The sequence below is a fragment of the Bemisia tabaci genome, chromosome 4, assembly GCF_918797505.1.
Source record: "Bemisia tabaci chromosome 4, PGI_BMITA_v3".
Taxonomy (NCBI): Eukaryota; Metazoa; Arthropoda; class Insecta; order Hemiptera; family Aleyrodidae; genus Bemisia; species Bemisia tabaci.
The window spans coordinates 37,374,419-37,396,104 of NC_092796.1; the positions used below are offsets into that span (position 1 = coordinate 37,374,419).

Genomic DNA, 21,686 nt, shown 5'->3' on the forward strand with positions numbered 1-21,686 from the left:
AGGGAGTTTCAGGTTGTGCTTTTAAAAACGATCGCAATAAACCCTCCTCTCTATGGTATTTAATAAAAGACGGTCTAGGTGAACATTGCGGTAGTATAATATAACCGAATACGACATGTGAATATATTTTAAGGAATTCTTTCACACCTTGAAATATTGATATGTTCGTGAAATAATTGTTAAGCTCGTTTAAAAAATGTAAGAACCATCCTTGTTGCGACGAACTAATTTTTGATTCTTCAACGCGATGCAGGCCTTATAGGGCTCGAGGCGCTTTCGGGGGGTTGTACCCCGAGGAAGCCATGGGGCATACCCTCTGGCACATGCATGCTTTTAGAGATTCATGTGGAACAACAATAACGCTTCGTTCCAGCTCAGGGATTACTTATCCTTAATTCAAGCTCTGAATCTGATGACAATCTTCTATTCTTCAGTACGGAGACTTCAACGCGAGATAAGAAAGTAAGAGATTTTATATTGCTTAATAGCGAGCGAGATTTCCTGAGGAGATATTCCAAAATTTTGATTTTTATCAGGGGCGTTGAACAAATGGCGACCAAAATCTTAAGCTTTACTTGAGATAACCCCTCTGATTGACTCGATCCACTGTGCGGCGCAAAGAGTGTCACGCGAGAAAAAAAAATTATCAATAAAACAAAAGCCTTGTTATACTCGTTGAAACTTTACTCAGACTGCAAGACATTGTCCGGGAAGGAAACGAATTTGTATTCTTGCTCATTTATGACTCATTTTTTGCGCATTAATGAACATTTTATGAAGATAAATCAGCTAGCAAACCGTTTGAGTCGAGTAGATAGTGCTGTAAAATCCATGCCATACATAGTTTAACGGAAGGGGAAGACAAAGACGAGAAATTAGTTTTCTGCATTCTTGATTTACCGACCTCGTTAATTGCACCAATCAGAGAAACGATTCAAAAATCGTAACGATCGGAAACGATACAGTTCGACCGGCCCCTCTGCACTCTTGATGTGCACGAACTGAAACATTAGTGTTGGAAACTTTAACGAAATTATTATGTTTATTCATCAATGAATGCTAAAATATAGACTTTTTTATGGATCTTGAAATTAATAACATATTATACACCTATGCTACGGTGCTAAGGAAAACCGCCGTATGAGCCTTTATAGACGTTGCCAAATTTCCTTTGATAAATCACAAATTTATGGGAATATTTATAAAAAAAAAAAAAAAAAAAAAATTCTCCTGGTTTTTCAGAGAATTTCGTTTTTAATTTGATTCGATTTGATTAGTTTGCGATTAGATACCTATGCTACCGTGCTAAGGAAATCCGCCGTATGAGCCTTTGGACGTTGCCAAATTTTCTTTGATAAATGACGAATTTATAGGAATATTTATAAAAAAATTTCTCCTGGTTTTTCAGAGAATTTTGTCTGTAATTTGATCCAGATAGTGTAAAAATTTCAAGAAAAAATATCGATAACTTTTCTCAAAATAAACATTTTATAGGATCAAACTTGGCAACTCTCGAATGTTCACAACACGGTTTTCCTTAGCACGGCGGTATGGTGAAACTCCTAAACAACTTATCTCGTTTACGAAGTTTGAAAATCTCCGCTCCTATTTTATTTATTCAAAGACGAATAAATCAGAATTATTTCTTGACGTTTTCACAAAATTTCCTTCGCCCTTAGAGGTAATATCACGGCAGTTTTTGAAAATTGCCGTTGAGGAGTTTCCCATTTAAAAAATAAAGTATGACAGGAAGTCTGCGACGTCGGAAACCAAGATACGTGGTTTGGGAGTTTCATCGTCGATATTTTAGGTTTTAACATCAACCAATGGGCCACTAGGCAAGGTCTAAAGTAGAAGGAACGTCAAGTTTTTTCTTCAAAATCTTACACAGAAAACATTTCACACAACGGGAAGTTTTTAATTCAACTCCTAAACGAAAGATTAACGAGTCTTTTAACACAGATCAAATGGACTGCATTTTGCAATTTGAACCTATAAATTCTGGCTCTTCTGGAAAAACACTTATGTGCATCGGGAAACTAATAGCACATACGTTGTTTTTAAACCGGGCTAGAATCTATAGGTCAGAATTGCAGAATGCAGTCCAAATGGAAGTTTGATTATACAGATGTCGTCATTTTTATCTCTGCCTTTAAACCGATGTAAATAGTAAACACTAATTTCATGTTCAGGAGTTGATTTTAAGACTTCTCGTTATCGTTCGTTTTCCTTGTGGAATATTAAAGAGAAAATATGCGTTGTCTAAAGGCCCATTCAGTTAAAGAACAGATCAAACGGAAATATCAATGAGATGGATTCATTTCCGGTGTAAAAAGTCGTTTTTGGGACTGTCGCGATGTGTTAAGCCGAATTTGATATTTTGGAAACGAGTCCGGATGCTGTTCAGAATTCAGATTTGATCCGCGGACGTCCTTCCACAGAGCCACCAGTCGCCTTGAACTAGGGCAGACGTTTGACGACAAGTATCTAGTAGCGGTCTCGGCCAATTTTATGTAGACGTCTGGCTAGAACTTGACTTTTTGAGAAATTTTAATCCTATTTTATTTGTATACATTTTTACTCTCTTCCAAGGGGCAATTTTAACATGCCGGAGAAAACAATGAGCTCCGTAGATTGCGTACTGCTGATATGCAGGCATAGCTGCACGGAAAATAAAAAAGAGAGAAGAAAAAAATATAACATGAATTGACTGAGTCGGAGTATTCTTTCAGGCTTTATGACTAATCATATTTTTATGTATGCAACGGAGGTCTAGAGATGGCAGAGAGACAATAAGTCTTACTCATTCCGAGAAAGCAAAGAAAGGCGAATAAAAATTTAAAGCATTTAAAAATTGAAAATAAACTCCTGTCTGCTCTGTTCAAGCTTGGAGGTTCAGTTTTCATATCAAATTCTTCTTTCATCAAGTAAAATCCGGCACTAATTTTAATTAATGAAAAATGCACGCATTCTTAACATCGGAAAGAAAAAAAGAAACAGATGCATAGACTAGGCTAGAGGAAAAATAATATAATTATTAAAGCAAAATTAGAAAAAAGTAAGCAGAGGAAGTAGACAAAGCGGGGAAGCAAATTAAGAAGAAACTTAAGAATCAAAGGAAATATGAGAAAGAAGCGTGATCAAGGAAAAAAAGAAAATAATGAGATGATAAGTAGGATAGGAAGGCAAGTAGCAGTAAGGGAAAAATATGGAAAATAAGTTGAAGAATAAGCATTAAAAAGAGAAGAAGTAGCAAAAGCAGAAGAAGATGAAAAAAAGCAGAAGAAAAAAATTTTATCGTAAGATCCGACTGGCCCTAGGGGATTATTAGATCCGTGCACGTGGAGAAAGATTAGATGAAATAAAATCAAGAATATGATTAAAAATGGAAAAATAAAGTGAAATGAGAGTAAAGGAAAGTTTTCCAAGAAAATAAGGGACAAAGTATCAAAAATTAGAAAAGGAGGAGACATATAAAAAGAGAGAAAAGAAGCAGATAAAGAAGGAGAAGAAGCAGGAGAAACAGAGGAAAAAGAGGAGGAACATGCTTGCATTGATGAAACTCGACGACTCAGAAAGTAGTTGAAAATCTAAAATTGTTACAACAAATAAGCTGCAATAAACAGTAAGGATATGGAGGAGAGGTTTGTCAGTTTAATGCGATTTGAAAGCAGTCATAATGATTAAAAATTTGTATCTCGCTTTTCGTGATTTCCAGTTAGAGACATTTGATGCGGAAAGAAAGAAGATGCACACAACCCGTAAGCTGGTTTTCTTATTAAAAAATCCCCACAAATAGAAATGTTAAAATTCTTAATCATTAAAAGAACCGTCTAAAATATGTTTGGTTCATTTTTTGGTCAGATTAGATAGAAAAGGTTTAGATAGGTCAGATAGAAAAATATACCGTTTTAACGCGTTGGAATGGCGTGTGCCGGGGGGGGGGGGGGGGGGCTAGTATCACAGAAAATTATCTCCGAACTACAATTCAATTTATTACGATTTTAACCGTAGGTGGATGTAGGGGAAGGGGCGTAGGCCTCCATCGTTCGTCCTAAAAAGAAGAAGGAAGAAAAATAGAAGGATCGAAGAAGGAAGGGACATACGGAAGAAGAGAGGTAGGCGCTCACATTTGGTAATTATTCATGACGAAATTGATTTAAACTGCATAAAAGATTCAAAAATTTTCTGAGTGAGGTCATAGGCCCCGGACCCCTTTTACAACCCCCCTCCCCCGTTTTGGGTGTCTGGATCTGCCTATGATTTTACCAAGGTGTCACAAAGTTAGTGGGATACTATAAACTGCTCCCTGGGAGCACAAAGACTCATTAACACCTCAAAGGCATCTGCATGCTGCACGTATTCGGAATAGGCGCAGCCTTTGACTTGCCAATAATCTTAATCCTGGCGTTTGTTTGTCAACAATGTCTGGGCTCAGTTTCTACAGCGAGGCCGATGACAGCAAGATCCAGTTCGAGTGACCCGACCATTTTTTTTATCGCGACAGGACAACAATCAAATTCTTCACTCGAGCGTTTCCTTGTCCATTCCGAACAAAAAACAAGACTTAATAAAAAAAAGAAGAAAAAAATGTGCGAACAACGAGATTCAATGCAACGAAGCGGGATCGCATCGAACACGCGCGCGCCGCGCGGCCTCAGCGGACGCGAAGCTCGTGTCGTTATTCGAGCATTCGCGCTTGAAATATGGGTGAGCGAGGAACCTTCACCTTCTGTGTCTTTATTTTGACACTCTATTTGCGGGGAAGTAGAGAGCAGAATCAGGAGCAATATATCAGGTTGGAGATTTGAAAGCTGAACCGGTTGAACAAATGACCGTCACTCAGCATTCTAGACCTATCTCAATTGGGAGGTTTCAGAAAAGACTTATCTGCGACAGTTTACCAGCGGTGATGTAAGTCAAATCAGGACGCTTGCAAGTGTATCGGGTGCGCTGTTTATAGAGTTGTGTCATGGTGGTTTATACCTAAAAATTGGACGGTATATTTCCTTTGATCTGTGGTACACATTGGTAACCCAATAGGAGAAAAATTACATTCCATCGGTGATTGAAGTCATTCACCCAAGATATATGCAGCAAGATTGTTGAATTTTGACACCGTTTTCATTGTTGCACAAGCCCCCTAAGCTTTAGGGAGCACCTGTGTCATGTACCTTGTTAGAAACATGGAATGTAGAGCTAATGCCACTCGATCAAAGCTGTCTATAAAAATATCGAGGTCAGTTGTTGTGATTATGGATTATTTGACAACTGGGACCAATCACAGCATTTGACCTCGATATCTTGATAGCCAAATTTGATCGTGTGACACAGGATCAGATTTAGGATTTTAGGGCCTGTGACTGCCTGTGGTGCGGGCTTTTCGACTAAAGTATACCTCCTTGGGACAAGGGGATGACGAACTTACCCAGTACAGATGAGCAGAGGAAGATCCAGACACAGCTTGAGGGGCAGGGCATCTGGCTATTTTGAATGGGAGGTCTGGGGGGACACCTTCCGGATCATGGGAGACCGCGGGCCAGGGGCCTCCCCGGGATAATTTTCTAAAAATATCCCTCTTCGCTCGAATTTTAAGTAGATGTGACCTAAGATTTGTAAAATATTTGAGTGTTCAAAATTGTAGGACATTCACTCCTTCACTATACTTTTTCTTAATTTTAAGTACATATTAAGGAAAAATAACAAAGATAAGAGGGCAGTAGAGTTCCTCTATAGAGAGAGTTAAGACAACGTGGCTCATGGATGTCACAAACGGGAAAGATTACACAAATTGAACGTGTTCCGTAATCTTTGATCGACCCATTCCCGAATTCCTGTATCCGTCCTTCTCTTGTTTGCTCTCTCGTTTGTTCCTTGTCGTGCGCCCTGTTCCCCGGTCCATTCCAGTTTATAATATTTGCAATTGATGGAAATGTAATCTTTATTCCTGTTTGTGACACTATGGAGGCCTAAAATACGGGAACCAATCAGAGATGGATTCGCATTGTCTTTACTCTCAGTATAACGGAACTCCAGAGGGTAGATGCGTTAAACTTAATAATATTGTTTAGGTATAACGAACGAAAATTCGGTACATCAACACCTTCTCCAGGGATTAAGAACATTAATTAGATATATACATGAACACTTTATCAATTGAAAGCATTTGATTTCAATTTTAGATGTATACTTGAACAATTCATTAATTGAAAGCACTTGATTTTAATTTAATTTTTTTTTACTTATTTATTACTGTTTTTTTCTTTTTAACAGTTGGCTATGTTTGCCGATGATGACTGATGATGAGCAGCATAATGTAATATTGAATTTAACGATGACCGTTGGTCAAATTTTACAAGTATAACACTGGAAAAAAAACATATTGGATCTAGAGTCCAGATTCTTAAAAACATCGACAAGAAAAAGTACTCTTGATTCAATCAGAATCTAGCTTAAAACAAGAACCAAGCCTCTTAATTTAAGCGGGTTCCGTTTTGATTCAAGTAAAAATCCGATTGAATCAAGAGTATTTTTTCTTGTCAATAATTTCAAGAGTCTGGGACTCTAGATCCAATGTGTTTTTTTTTCGAGTGAACGACAATTATTTTTAGACACGAAAAACTGATCCATCGTGTTTTATTCATTTTCACCTAGTGTAGCTCACCCACTTGGCAGCGGATGGTTACATTGTCAGGCTTGGCTTCGGACTCGAAATGGTCCTTTGCAATCAATCAACTGAACACAATCCGGTTAGAGAGACTACGTTACCAACTGCTTCCTTTCGGAAATTGCTGAAACCTGACGTTCTTTTCCTGAATTCGCAGGTTGACCCAAGGTAAGTGACTCCTCTGAAAAATGAATAGTGGTAGGGAAGAGTTGTTAAAATTGAATAGACTGTAAATTTGAAATTGAACGAGAAGTTGAAAAATGTTGACATTCGTGAATTTTATGACCAATTTGTCACAGCACAGCGTAAATAAATAAGCCTATTTGATACGAACGTTCTCTGCACACTGAAAAAAAAAATCTCGGTGTATTTACTAAGAAAATGGTAAAATTACCTAGAATTCAGGGTTCTTTCTGATCCCAGTTTTGTCTTGGTAAAATTACCATTTATGGAATTGGTAATTTTACCGAGAAATCTCGGTAAAATTATTGAACTTTCTCGTTGATTTTATTTGACCTTGGTAAAAACGCCAATATTTTTTATAAACTGTGGTAGAAATACCGAGACAAAATGGCAAAGTTACCGAGAATTGATTACCAATTAAAGTGGTATTCTTACCTGAAAAAACAGTAAAAATACCGGTTTTTAGCCAAGCTTGCCAGTCTGTCTTGGTAAAATTACCAATAGTTGGTAAAATATGTGAGATTGTAAAGGTACCAATGGACCATGGTAAAAACGCCGAGATTTTTTTTTCAGTGCGTAGTTAACTTTTTGGGTAACCGTATCTTTTCGGAAGGGACAGGATCTATAAGGATCTTACGAACCTTGACCTTATAACCTCAATCTTAAGGACCTTATCATAGGACTTATCAATACGTATTCGATCTGACATGGATGAGAACCGCACTCAATCTATTCTCTCTCATGCGCTTGTTACGGTAAAAAAACTGCTTCGAGGAAGCTCAGGTTTGAATTTCAGCGCACATTTTTTGAATTTTTACACTTCTTTGAACAAGTTGTTTGCGTGATTGAAAATTGTATTGATTTCTGAGTGCAAGGCAATTTTTCATGAAAATCAGGTGTGAGAGCTTTTTTCATTGATCAGCAGTAACAATAAAAGAAAACAAGCAAACAAAAGTTCTAATAGTGTATAATGAAATTATATAGGCCTCAAAAAAATGTGTGGCACAATGTGCCACTGATCCACCAGAAACACACATACTTAAAAAATCACGTCTAATATTTTGTACCTGATGGATAGTTTTATGATTTTCTAGGTTTTCCGTCTGCTGACTTAATTGTTTGTTTTAATTCTCGCGCACAAAGAAACGAATATAAAAAAATTAAAAATTAAAATTTAATTGGAAATTTAAAAAATTCCATAACAAGCTATTCCTTTTTCAATTTATTTAAATTTAGTATCCATTTATTTATTTATTTTTTTAAATTCAATGTTCAAATGAATCGCCCGCGTTATCCGCACAAAACGTATATTCAGGCGCATAGTAGTTTCTTTCCAGCCTGCGAGTCGATTGTTGAGTCGTAATATATCGAATAAACTCGATCGATAAATCCCTATCTTGGCAATGCATTTTATCGATCCAGGTTATTCGATAACGATCTCACAATCGACTCGCAGCATTGGCCAGTCGAGTTTATTGCTAAAGCTTTTCATCACTCACTCAAAAGTCTCTGCAAAGTACACCTGTAAATGGAGCTGCCTATTTGGCAGGCCCAGCGCGCATTTTATGAAGGTTTCCTTGTCATCGGTGTGCTAGCCAAGAGTTTGGCGGAAGATGGAAACAATTTAATTTTATTTAATTGTCAACGGATTATCGCGTTCCGTTCCGGCTAATTAATTGCTCAAACCGGTTCACCGCTCTGTACTTTTTTTTTACCAAACCTACCCCGGGTTTGTGCATGCGATGCTCCCATGATTTCTTTCTTCTCCTCCTTTTTATCAGCCCATATTGTGCTTACGACTAAAGGTGGTTTTTCAGCACTGTGCATGGATAACAATTTGATAATCGATCGATTAATCATTGATAATTTTCTGGATTTTTGGACATTTCTGAGGAATTTCCTAGCAACACACCAGGCTACGTCAGACATTTTTACAAAAAATTTGACCATAAAACACTTTAAAATAACTTCAAAAGTCCACATCGAATGAGTTTAGGCATTTTAAAGTGTGAAAGAAGATTCGCCATACATTTTTTTGTACTCACTTCAAATGCTTACTGAGGACAGCTAGATCCTCTACAAAACTCTATAAATGCGACAACTTATGCAGCGGGGACTAAAGACGTCACCCGTCTCACATAAGTGTCTATATAGCCTGTGTCACACAATCAAAGTACTCCTTCAAAATATGAAGGTCGAGTGCTGTGATTGGTCCAAGTCATCGAATAAGCCAATCACAACGCAGGAGCTTGATAATTTGATGGCTAGCTTTAATATTGTGACACAGGCTTATAGGGAGACGTAAATACTTGTATAGGGAGAGTACAGGCGTTTCGATAATTTTGAGGCTAGACGATGGACTTCTTAGGAACCAAAAGACCAGCCAATCTATGAATGCAGATTATCCAGAGTGATTTACTATCACAATTGTCACGACCAGTCGTTTGTTAAGCACGTATTTGACTTAGTTGATTCATGAATGCACTCATTTTTGAAGATCGTGCATTTTTGGCCATTTCGTTTTTTTTTTTTTTTTTTTTTTTTTTTTTTTTTTTTTTAATTGTTTGTTTTTTTAAGTTTTTTAGTTTTCAATCCATGTGCGGATTCTGCAACCCATATGCACATCAGGTTAGGGTTAGTACGCGCATACATGCCCCAGGCTTTCAAATTTTCAGGGATTAAGGCCGTGTGGAGACTGTTTTGGAAAGTCGGTTCGTCAGTTCCTTGAAAATTTGTCCTTCCATCCAATGTAGGGCTAACCCACTAGTCCTTAACTCGCACCATCTTCCCCAATTGTTAAGTAAACTCATCTGGCATATACTCTACAGGACCGCGCCGCGTCTTGCAGAGATATGTAGAATAATTAAATTAGGTAATATAAGATAAATTGCCTGCTGCAAATTTGCAGGCGAAATGAAGTTGCTGAGGCCGCTTTTTCCTAGAAATGGTTGCCACGCGCTATCTCATGAGCCCATGCCCATACCGCCAGGCTGCTCTGCGAGCAGTCAGACGCTCGTGTGTCGCACCCGACGTTTGATTTATTATATTACAAGCGATCAAACGTAGAAAGGCGCCGACGCTGGCGCGCCAACAGTTTCTAAGAAACGGCTTTAGGAAAAATATTTTTTCAAAAGAGCCATAACTTAAGAGAAGTTTCAATTAAAGTTGTAACTTGTTTTGCAGATTCGGATTGTTCGTATTTTCTGTTTTATTAACAAATTATTCAGAACAATTTCCAAAATTTAATTATTGTACCTCTAAAATATATCGACAGTCACGTAAATTACGTAAATATTATAGTAATGACGTATTTTTTATAAGAAAGTGTGCTCAACGTACACAATTTCTCACAGAAAGTTGTTTAATATGCTTTACAATAATTTAAGAAAACTAGGGGGCCCTGCCCCCTAACCGCTACGCGGCCCAACTCCCGGGAGGGCGCCTCGCGCCCTCAGGCCCGCTTCGCGGGCCCTATACGCATATGTATAGGCAAAAATGTTCTTCCATTTTAATACACCATTTTGTGTTCGAGCTGCATCGATTTCAAAATTTTTGACGTAAACACTCAGATTTGTAAATGATGAGGAATAGCTGGATGTACATAATTTCACAGTCCACTTACTGGAGAAATTTCCATTTATTATGTTATTTTTAAATACTCAATTTAAAAAGAAAAATCGGATTTCGACCGTTAAGAGTTAATAATATTTGGTCCGTCCCGACGCGACGCAACGCCTGCCTTCTCACTTTGTATCTGCTGTAAATATTAATAGAAATTCAGCAATCAAGTAAATTGACCAATGCCACAAATCGAAGCCGGAAAAATGCAGGGAAAATTGAGTTAAACCTTATACCTTGGACCTCGAACCTTGAACCCTGAGCGATGCACCGTTCCTCAACTCTTCGAATGAGGAGCCGTTCACGAGCTTTTCCATTGTTTTATTGTTTATTCGAGTCACTCAGGTAGAATCCCTCACCTTGACGTTTCTAGCGGAAACGACATATCTCTCACGCTATTAACATTGGACTTAAGTGACATGAGCTTTAAAAGCTCTACAACATTAAAAGTTCGTAGTTTCATAATTTTTTGCACATCTACATCTTCTACAGATGACATACATGTGAAGATAATCCTTATCGGTCCGGCAGTTCGTCAGAAATAGTGCTTCCAAGATTTTGCTTGTAGCTGTATAATATAGAGATAAGCCTTTTCCTTTTTAGACAAGAAAATAGAAAGTAAATGAAATGCAAAAATAATGGCATTTTTTCGCAGTGATAGTGCGTGACAATGGTGACTTGCATTTGTCGGTTGTGAAAATTGAGTTGTCATCGAATTAAATTTTCAAAAATATACAAGTACGTAAGTATAAGTGGTCTGAATGGAGAGGTTGACCCTGAAAATACTTTAATAATCTCACTTTTTAATCTTGTAATGACCCATTCATTTCTGCACTTCACATTTCGCTGAGTATCAAACTTCCTTTGCTCTGTTCTTAAGCATGATTTCACTTGAATCGGGAGAAGTTCAATTCCTTTCATACAACCAAATCACTGTTACTCTTCTTTAAGTAGATCATTAACTTGTACATGTAGGTATAAGCGTCATTACATAACTTCGTGTGGGCTTCATTTGAAAGTTTGTCGACGGCATTTAGTTAACTTAATTTCTCTGAATATGTTCTCCTTATTTACCATGTTTCTCTTATATTTCTGTCCCAAGTGCTGGGCGTGCAAGCTTTAAGCAGCAAAATTTTAGAAAGCGACCAGGTTAAAAAATAATTTTTCCTGCGATATAAATCGGTGCTAATAGTAAGGTTTTCGGATAATTTCAGCCCTTCAAAAATAAATAAAAATATCCATTTTGATCTTATTCTACCCACAGTCAATGGTCTGTTGCCATAAAAATTAGTAGCTAGGAGTGATTTTGACTGCCAAATTCAAATTATAGGTGTTAATTTATTATCATTTCATTTTATGGGAGGGGAGGGGTTCTTTCTAAAATACTCTGGTAATTATGTCAAAAAAAATCACAGTTTAAACAATGCGAGAGAGAGAGCGTGAAAAAAAAATTAAAAACTTTGAAGCATTTTTCTCCAAGGACCAAGCGTTTCCGCCCACTAAAAGTCTACTTTTCAAGTCAGCACCGAGCTCGTACAAAGTTGGAAGGAAATATCTGTTTTTTGTTTTCAAAATTTATCCCCATTGGACTTTTCTTAAGTTCAAACTAGAGGCTTCAAAAGCACTCATTTATCCACCCCTCATTCATCGCTGACCAGGAGTGTAAGAAGTGCCATTTGGCCGAACGTTTCACGCGATCCGGAATTTCTCCTTCCTCTTCTAAATATTTCAAAGTGATGACCTTTTTTTCTCTCTCTCTCTTTTCTACCTCTATCTCTCTATATCTTTTAAAAAATTTGCTCGAAACGTCTCTTGAAAAGTCAAAAAGATAGATTAACCGTCGGAATTTTTTCTGAAAAAATTTTTCGGTGTCGTTTTAGAAGAAAGATTTCCTCACCGATTACGCGATCTACGGATCACATGATCGGCCAGATTTTGCCTCCTCGTGGTGACCAATGAGAGAGGCGGAAATTACGAAGTTGAGTCCTTCATAAGCCTCATTTCCAAACATGAAGAACCTACAGTTGTCCCGTGGATCTCAAGGACCGTCTTTCTGGCTCGAGGAGCTTTACTATACTCTTGACTCGAGTCGGCACTTAACTATGACTAGTGGCGTGGCGTGTTTTGCGATATATCGATTCATCTACCATTTAAACCTATGGAAACAGATCGATAGATAGGGTGTTCGTAACGAACACCTTAACAATCGATTCTTTACCATAGCTTCAAATGGACAGATATCGATAAATCATTGACGCCTCGCCACTGACTATCACATGTATGAATTCTGCTCCGTTTCCAGATATGCGGACATTCACTTCACTTTTCGCTGTCTGGATGATAACTGGATGCTTCGCTGACAATATCCTGGTATTTTTACCGGTTACACTGAGGAGTCATTACACTCAAGTGGAACCTTTATTTCAAGCCTTAGCGCTCCGAGGTCACAATGTTACCGAAGTCAGCCCCTATCCACCAAAAAGAAAAATTATCAATCTCACCCACATCTTTTATCCACCGACATCGCCCGGAAACTTGATGGGTACTTAAGTTTTTTTTTTTTGCAACATTCTACATACATAGTATTCACATTCACAGCGTTCTCTATCACTTGACGGCATGTATTCGCCAGATTTGTCTATCCTATCAGTCCACAGCACAGTCCTTTAGAGAGGTGGCACCTCCTCATTTCTTGTAAAACCCTCTGTTTGCCCCTTTTTCTTGGGCCTCACCTTAATCCCCTCTTTGTGGGCTAATTTTTGGAATCCATAGACAAAGCGATAGACAAAGCGAATATAGGGAGTATGGAGCGATCCTACTGGTTGAAATGGGTGGTTCCTACAGAATAAGGGAGAAAATAATGGACTATATAATAGGGCCTCTCGTGGGTTGCCGTTACTTGGTCTTATACCTACCTGTTTTGTCCATTGCAACCACTCCCTTCCACCAATAGGATCCCTACATACCCCTTTTGTCTTCTTCGTTTATAGCTTCGTCTATCAATTTCAGTAATAGGCCCGCTGGAGAAGCCTAATCAAGCATCTGTTTTGACAGCCTTTCCGTCTCCACCTGACTAACATGTCCATACGACGTCCAATATGATCATATGGAAGATGCGATTGATCGTGAAAGTCAAACATGGTATCGTATGCGATGCCAATGCAGCATTATAATCCTCTATATTTAACGTCATCAAATTCTTCACCAGCAAACATTTTTCGTAACTCTCAGTTGCGATAGTACGTTAAATTACAAAAATCCTACCTGGCTCAGTCTCCAGTATCTTCCTGGTTGAAAGGTGGGGTGTGGCCGGGGGGATATGTGTGACAACCATGTGGATCGCATCAAAGGATCTTTAAAAAAGGAATCTGCGCGATTGCAGTGTTGTAAAAATGTTGCCTCTTTCTAATTATCTAAAAAATCTACGAGGATATCAAATAGTTTTAGCCTTTTAGCAAACAAATTGTTAATTCTAAAGGAAAATAATTGTGTAAATTTTAATACTGTACATATATCGCGAGTATTTTTAAAAGAAAATGAGAAGTTGCACGATTTTGAAAACACTGCAATTGCGTTGGTTCCTTTTTGTTAAATGCTATCCATATAATTCAAGCTTTTTATTCTGCTCACTCGAGTTTAGATTCCGACCTTCTTAATTGAACGTCACGATGTTGCAGGAAACCAATTCGAAATGGCTCAGTCAAGGCCACAAGGACCTTTCTTAAGACATTGGTCCAAGGAGACTTTCGCTGATACTTTAATTCCATCAGTCCTGGAGTCCTCGGTTTTCAAGGATATAACTCAAGGAGACACTCGCTTTGACTTGATATTTACGGAAGTTTTCTTCTTTCAAGAAGCTTTTGTCGTTCTTGGTCACATTTTCAACGCCCCCATCGTGGCATTCTCTAGTATTGGCTACTACATCGATTTCCTGAGTATTTTTGGTGCACCGACTGCCGCTGCTTACTTGCTGGATAAACTCGGGCTCGCTCCCCCGATGAATCTCGCGGGAAGGTTGCAGAACGTGTGGGAGCAGTATGCGAGTCTAATTTACCACGAGTTCTATTACTACCCATTGTACGATGGTGTGCTATCCCACTATATCCCGGGGTCGATTCCTCGCATCTCTGATATGTTGAGAAACGTTTCGCTCGTTTTTTTGACAGGAAATGTGGCCGTCGATGGCGCTAAACTCTACCCGCCGAACGTCATCGAGATATCTGGGCTGCACTTTCAAGACCCGAGGCCACTGGATGAGGTAACCACTATAATCGGAGTTAACGTGATTTGATGGACATTATATTTTGTGTCAAAACAACATGCGATATATCGCATGGACTAGTTCCATTTTTCCAGTTTCTTGTCATTTTTCTCGAATTTTGAGATCGCAATTCTGTTGTCAGGAGACCAAAGAATCCACTTGCCAATTTTGACAAACAAATCCAACGTATTATAGGCGTGTTTTTTCGCAATATCGCATTCGAGTGCAGTTTTGATATCAGTATCGAATGCGATATTTTTACTCTAGAAAAACCACTCCTTTATTACGTTCAATTTGTTTTTTCAAAATTGGTATGTGAATTCTATAGTCTCCTGATAACAGGGTTGTAATCTGAAAATGCGAGAAAAGTGACGAGTGGCTGAAAAAATGGAACCAATCGATGCGATATAGTGCATGCCGTTTTGACCCAAAAATTGCGTCCATTGAATCAACTTAAACAGATACAAAACAAGTCATGTTAGGGAAACAAAGAGTTGAGAATGGTTTTGCATGGGTCACTAAAACCATGAAAGAATTTTGGCTGACGGATACATTTTTCAAAAGTTAAATGACGCGTAGAACACGATGCGCACTTGAAAACGCGACAAAGTGATTCAGAAACCGATAAATACGCAAATCTAAGAGCCAGGGTCGGATTTAGGGGGGGGGGGGGGAGGACGAATGAGCCACGGCCTATGGCGGCAAATTTATCGGGGTGGAAAATTTTGCGATTTTTCTAAACAGGTATAAAAAAAAAAAAATCAGATTCAGAGAAATAATTACGAATGAGTAAAGGCAGCAAAATCTCTCATTTCCCGAGGGTAAAAATATAATAATTTCTAATAATGTCGTCTTTTTGTGGCACTTTACAAGAATAGGAGAAGCCCTCAGAGCGGTGGTCGGCACGAAACGCATATTAGCGCGTACAAGACTGCATGAATAACTTATGCATTCCTGCACCAAACACATTGCGGTCAGCGGTCGGCGTGGAACGCATATTAGCGCCTACAAGACTGTGGGAATACTTCACGCATTACGCCAAACACAGTGCGGCGCGGCGGAGGATACAATTATTATACCACATTTACGTTTGTTCTTTCACAATTTTTTCGTTTATTTCTTGTTCAGTCAGGGACTGATTTTTATTTTCATCCTTTTTCATTGCAACGCGGGCGAGCAGCCACCGTGACCGCCGCGTCGGCCAGCGCACTCCTTCCCTCCGCGCTCGACCGGCAAAAGGCTAGTACCGCGCCAATCCACTAGATGGCGCGCGGGTCTTGTAAGCCATGCCGTCCTTTTTGATCCCGCCTTTCCAGGAAAAGGCTCGGGAAAGTTTTATTTTTACTTTTGTATCCTAAGGAGGATACCATACAGTTACTTTTAGTTCACTCAGATTTTCATTTTGTTTCGATAAGAAGTTCAGGTTTTAGTTTATTGTATGATCTCGCGAATATCGAGCCGAAACAGCTCCAAGTAGGGTCCCCCGTGTGGCCGACTGATTGTCGCTCCCGATTGCCGATTTAATCCCGCTAGAAATTCTGTGGCGTATCGTGTTTCCATCGCATCTCTTTCGCCATCTCACCGGCCTCTAATGACGGTATAGAGATCCTACTGGAGTCCAGTAGAGTTTCTTCTAGGTTTTCTTCTATTTTTTGCACTTGCGCTTGTTAGGTTCCTACTGGGATTCCAGCAGTGAGTGTTAGAGTACATACCTGGATAGCGAGAGTATGGACAGATCGCTTCATGGAGGGCTTAGGGCCTAAAAGTGCAGCCACCCTTCTAATCAACTTCTTACGTACAAAATTTCACTGCCAGTCTGCAGATTCCAATTCTAACCATGATGGCAAAGAATGTACAGAAATGAGCGTTCTTCCGCGAAATTGTGTAAATTTATGCAAAAACTGAGTCAAACACGTGCTTAATAAACGACGGTTCGTAACAATAGTATTAGTAAATCGTTCTGGATAATTGAAATTCATAGGTTGGCTGCATTTCTGGGCCCCAACTTTATTCGCAGAAGCATCGGTGAAGGCCTGATGGATTTTCGGAGTTTCACATCTGTCCATACTATCGCTATACAGGTACTCTAGTGTGCCCTACTGGAAATCCAGTAGTGATTCAGATACGCGTCTTAGTATTAGGTTTCTACGAAGCTCTTCAAGCTATTCGTAATTAAAAGGTAAATTATAACTTAGTAAAGCTCTTCAAGCTAGTGTTCTTTATTTCATCAGCGTTTTCCTCGGCAATTTGTATCTCTTGGTCTTTTCTTCTTTTCAATAACGTAAGTATCAATTTCTCCATGTTCATCTAAATTAGTTTAAATCTTCCTTTCATGAGTTTCTTCTTTGTTTACGTTTAAGATTCAAAATTCTCGCGTTCCTTTTCTTTTTCAAAACCCAGACTCGCTCTGAAGCCGGCTCCGCGCAGCCTGGTATTCCAAATCGTCTCGTCAAGACTCAATTAGGGAATCCAGACTTGTTCTGTAGCTGGCCCCGCGCGGCCTGGTAGCCTTTCATAAATTAAAAACATACAGTCCACTTTCCAAAATTGCTCATTTCTTTCCTTCATTTATTTTTCTCATTTTATTTTGGGCCTCTGCCCAAACATTTCTCATCAATAGAAGGCCTTGTCCTTGCAGAGATAGGTTAACGGAACTTAACCTCCGCGCAAAGTTCCGTGAACTTTTGCTTAAGAGGACATAGCTTTCAAAGAAAAATGCGCCCAACACAAGTAAACGCGACTTATGCACCCTTCCCCTCTCTGGCACGTCCATTTGTTGGTCCTTATTAATCTTTTTTAAAACGGATGAGAAGGGGGCGGAAAAGTACAAGCAGCCCGTGGACAGCGAATAAGTAAGGACCTAGTAAGAGCGCAATTGTTCCGCAAATTTAAAACCCCCCGGTTTTGAGCCGAACTGAATAATGTCATCCGGCACCGATCAGAGGCGAGTTCGGGATTTTACAACCTCCATTAAAAATGTCTCTATACTCTGCGTATATGAAAATATTAGGAAAGTTGAGACTATAAGTGCAGAATCAAGGAATCGAATTATTTTATCAGTAGTAAACAAGCAACAATTCTATATTAATATACGTTTTATTTGGAAAAAGTATCAGTGGAAAATGAAAGGAGATAGCGATTTTACTGCCTCAGTGCTTCATTGCCATCATTTTCCTGCCGTTTCGGCGTGTTTGAAATTCCTTCGAGTATTTAGACTCACGTAGTATTCTTAGAATATTAAAAATAAAAAACACAATGTTTAGTGACACATTCAACCATTGTCTTAAATTTTCTTTTGCATGTCTAAAATTCAAAGTATACCTTGCTTACAAATCTAAGACAAGAGGAACTAACAAAATAGATTCAATCAATTTAAGTGGATTCCATACTCCATCTGAAAAGTTGTTGCAAGTACAATATTGTGTGCATTTATTATTTATGATTTTAAAAGTACTCCATTTATTATTTTTAGGAGCTGGCAGAGGTTATGGAAACATCCAAACAAGGTGTAATTTTCTTCAGTTTAGGGACGATTTTGAAGACGGATCTGCTTCGAACGGAAGCAATCCACACTTTCCTGACTGTTTTCAAAGAATTGAACCAAACGGTGCTATGGCGAGCAGACTCAAATATCAACGATTGGGATATCCCGAAGAATGTTCTTGTGAGAGATTGGTTCGACCAAAATAGTATTTTAGGTAAACTCAGATTCTTATTTACATTCCAAAATTTTTTAAAAGTTACAGATAATGCAATATTTAAGGGGACCTTACTCCTAACTTCACTAATAGACTTTTGCAAGAAGGGATCCTATTTATGCCTATAATTTTAGGCATTATGTCCCATTAGTTATCCTGCACAGATAAGCGCTTATGAATTTGATATGAAATAGCTGTTTCTTATTGCAAAATGTTATCCAGCAATGTTCTCAAATGTTGATGCGGAACTACAGGAAATGGGGTTAAAAGTAAAATGCCATAATCAAAAAGGGACCAAGCCCTATTTTGGCAAAAACTGAGTTAAGAATAGTCGAGATTAATTATTATTAATCGTACATTTGCTCTTGTCAAAATTTCAAAGTGGAGGTTGCAATATACCTTAACACAAAGTTTCATGATTAGTCTCTCTCTCTCTCTCTCTCCTGATTGAAATACTTTACCCTCCTGGTGGCTTATATATTGTTTGATCCTTTAATTCTGATTTTATGTTTTATTATGGCTCTTATCTCTTCAAGAAGTTTCTTTGTGTTAATTATTAGTCCTTATTTTTAAAGATTTTTATTATTTATAGGAGGTGTTGTAATTTTATTAACTCATGTATGTGGTGTAATTGTTATTGAAAAAATCAGATCTTATTATTTTTGCGAAACGACAAGAGTCAAACATCAAAACTAGAGTCTGAAATCAGCACAACTGACTCATTCTCATTGTGGAGGCGGGAAATTTTCTGACATTGGATAAAAAGTTACGGACATTATTTTTTTGGCAGCTTGCAGCTCTTCTAATTTTTTACTTTATTTTACCAGCACACAACAACTGCCTATTGTTCCTAACTCATGGAGGAATTTCGAGCACCATGGAAGCCATCCGACACGCCGTGCCGATGGTTTTGATGCCAATTTTCGGCGATCAGGACGTAAATGCTGCAAATGCTGAAATGCGTGGCTATGGACTCCGCATTTTCTATAATAATTTAACTGAAACTTCCTTACGATTGGCCATAGAAACAGTATTGGGAGATTCTCGGTTAGTTCGGTGTTTGGTTCAAATAATAAAAACTGTTAAAATGAACTCAGAATAGACGCTTAAGCCTAATTCGATCAACTATTACCATATTTTGGGTGTTTTTTGGGGGAATTGATGACAATTCAAGCATGATAAATGGAGAGTTTTAAGCTATCTCTGGTGCCTCAGTCCTGGGCCTGTGTTACATCCAGAGACAAGAGACCCTCCGCCGGCCTCTCGTCGGCAGGTGGAAGCCTATACTTTCGGGGATTCAACACCTCCTTATGGACAATTATAAGGGAGCAACAGTCATCACCCTTTTTTCGGCTGTTAACCTACCTATTAGATGGATGATGAGCTTCGGGTGACGCCACGAGCCAAAGTTCCCCGGTCTTTAGTTTATTTGCAAAACAAAACTCCCACACTGGAAAAAAAAAACACAATGGATCTAGATTCCAGACTCTTGAAAACATTGACTAGAGAAAATACTCTTGATTCAATCGGAATTTTGCTTGAATCAAAACGAAATCCGCTTAAATTAAGAGGCTTGGTTCTTGATTTAAGCTAGATTCTGATTGAATCAAGAGTACTTTTTATTGTTGATGTTTTTAAGAGTCTGGACTCTAGATCCAATGTGTGTGTGTGTTTTTTTTTTTTTTTTTTTTTTTTTTTTTTTTTTTTTTTTCAGTGCAGCACGTTGTTAACCATAGACCTAGTAGATAGGTCAACAGTAGAATACTTGAGTCCCAAAAGTAAAAGCTTCCACTATTGTCATGATACCAATGTAAGGTCTCTTGTCTCTGGAAACATCCCGTTTACGACTTGACCATCGAGCATTTACCGTTTTTTTCCCATTTCACATAATGACCGATTAAATTATAAGCCGAATTCCGTAAATGGGGCAACGGGCGAGTGACCATGACCTCAAATACACAAATATTACCTCGAACCGAGGTAAATGAAACGCAGGTATGCTCTTTTCAACACTTTCGTCCATATCTCGGCTTGCGGTTCCCGCCGCTAGAGCTGTGGCGCGAAATTTGAATTTCAACAACTTTGCAGTCTTCGCCAAAAACAAATATGACCGTTTGTTTGCGGTTGATAAAAATGAACAAACATTTTAACAAATAGATAAAAATGAACAGCAAAAATGAACAACATTGGATGATACGGCTGATTCTTGCAAAATTGATACCAGAGCAGGGTGGCAAAACATCAATCTTTCCCCTATGATGAACTTTAGAAGATCCAGATGATTAGAAGGTTAGAAGTCCATTAAGAAACATGCGCCGTTGTAGCAATTGGCTCAGTGAGTTCGTGCGTTATATTCGCCTTCAATTTTGAGTGATACTGTGCCATGCTCGGGTGGTCGAATAGTTGCGTCTCGCTTTCATACGCTAATGATACGCCCCTTTAATTGTAACTGTTATTACTGAAAATTCAGTGATTTTAGCCGTTGCGGGAATCGATGTGAAATTTTCAATTTCTGTTCTCAGGTTCAAAAAAAGCATCAGATTAGCCTCTAAAATTATGAGTGATCAACCGATGACATCCCTTGACACTGCGATATATTGGATGGATTATGTAATCAGACACAAAGGTGCTCATCATTTGAAACCGATAACTGTTTCCATGCCATTGTACCAAATTTTGTTGCTAGACGTGATTGCGGTGTATTTTACAGCGTTTTTGGTGATGATGATCCTAATTGTAAAACTAGTCAAATTTATTTGTAAAAGGCGTGACCAAAAAATAAACGACTTAAAATTAAAAGAAAATTAATAAAAGTATACCTATTCAAATGGACGTTACTATTTTGCAAATTCATTGAGATTTTGATTTAAGATCCCTTTTTTGCGTATTGGCCGATAGGGCATAGGGAAGGAACTTTAGAAATTTTACGGATCAATTGTCACAGATTAAATATAGTCCTATCATGCGTCCAAAATGTTCTGATCTTTGGAACATAGCAATTCTCCAAGCATTACAACTCGTCGGAAAATTAGTCAGTTACATCTGTCAGAGTATCATAACTCATAATCAGTAGAGCGAGTCAAAGAAGGACCTTATGAGGAATCTTTAAAAACGTATATATCTTCATTAATTCAAAACTTAAAAATTTTAAAATGGCTCCAATACTTTTATTTTTGTAATATTTACCGTGAGAAGCACTCTTCATAGATTATATTGTAACGAAATGAATAATACATTTGACACAATTCAATTCTATCAA

The 21,686-nt window shown here is 38.3% G+C and overlaps 1 protein-coding gene across 1 annotated transcript; it reads left to right on the forward strand.

Annotated features, from left to right (window-relative positions):
* Nucleotides 1–6,678: 6,678 nt before the first annotated feature.
* Nucleotides 6,679–21,259, forward strand: LOC109031455 (UDP-glucosyltransferase 2-like). Its single transcript, XM_072299065.1, has 6 exons — nt 6,679–6,835; nt 12,771–13,010; nt 14,146–14,726; nt 18,202–18,427; nt 19,255–19,474; nt 20,950–21,259. Exons 2-6 carry the CDS (start codon nt 12,773–12,775, stop codon nt 21,233–21,235), a joined length of 1,551 nt encoding a protein of 516 aa, XP_072155166.1. The 5' UTR covers nt 6,679–6,835; nt 12,771–12,772; the 3' UTR covers nt 21,236–21,259.
* The last annotated feature ends 427 nt before the right edge of the window (nt 21,260–21,686 follow it).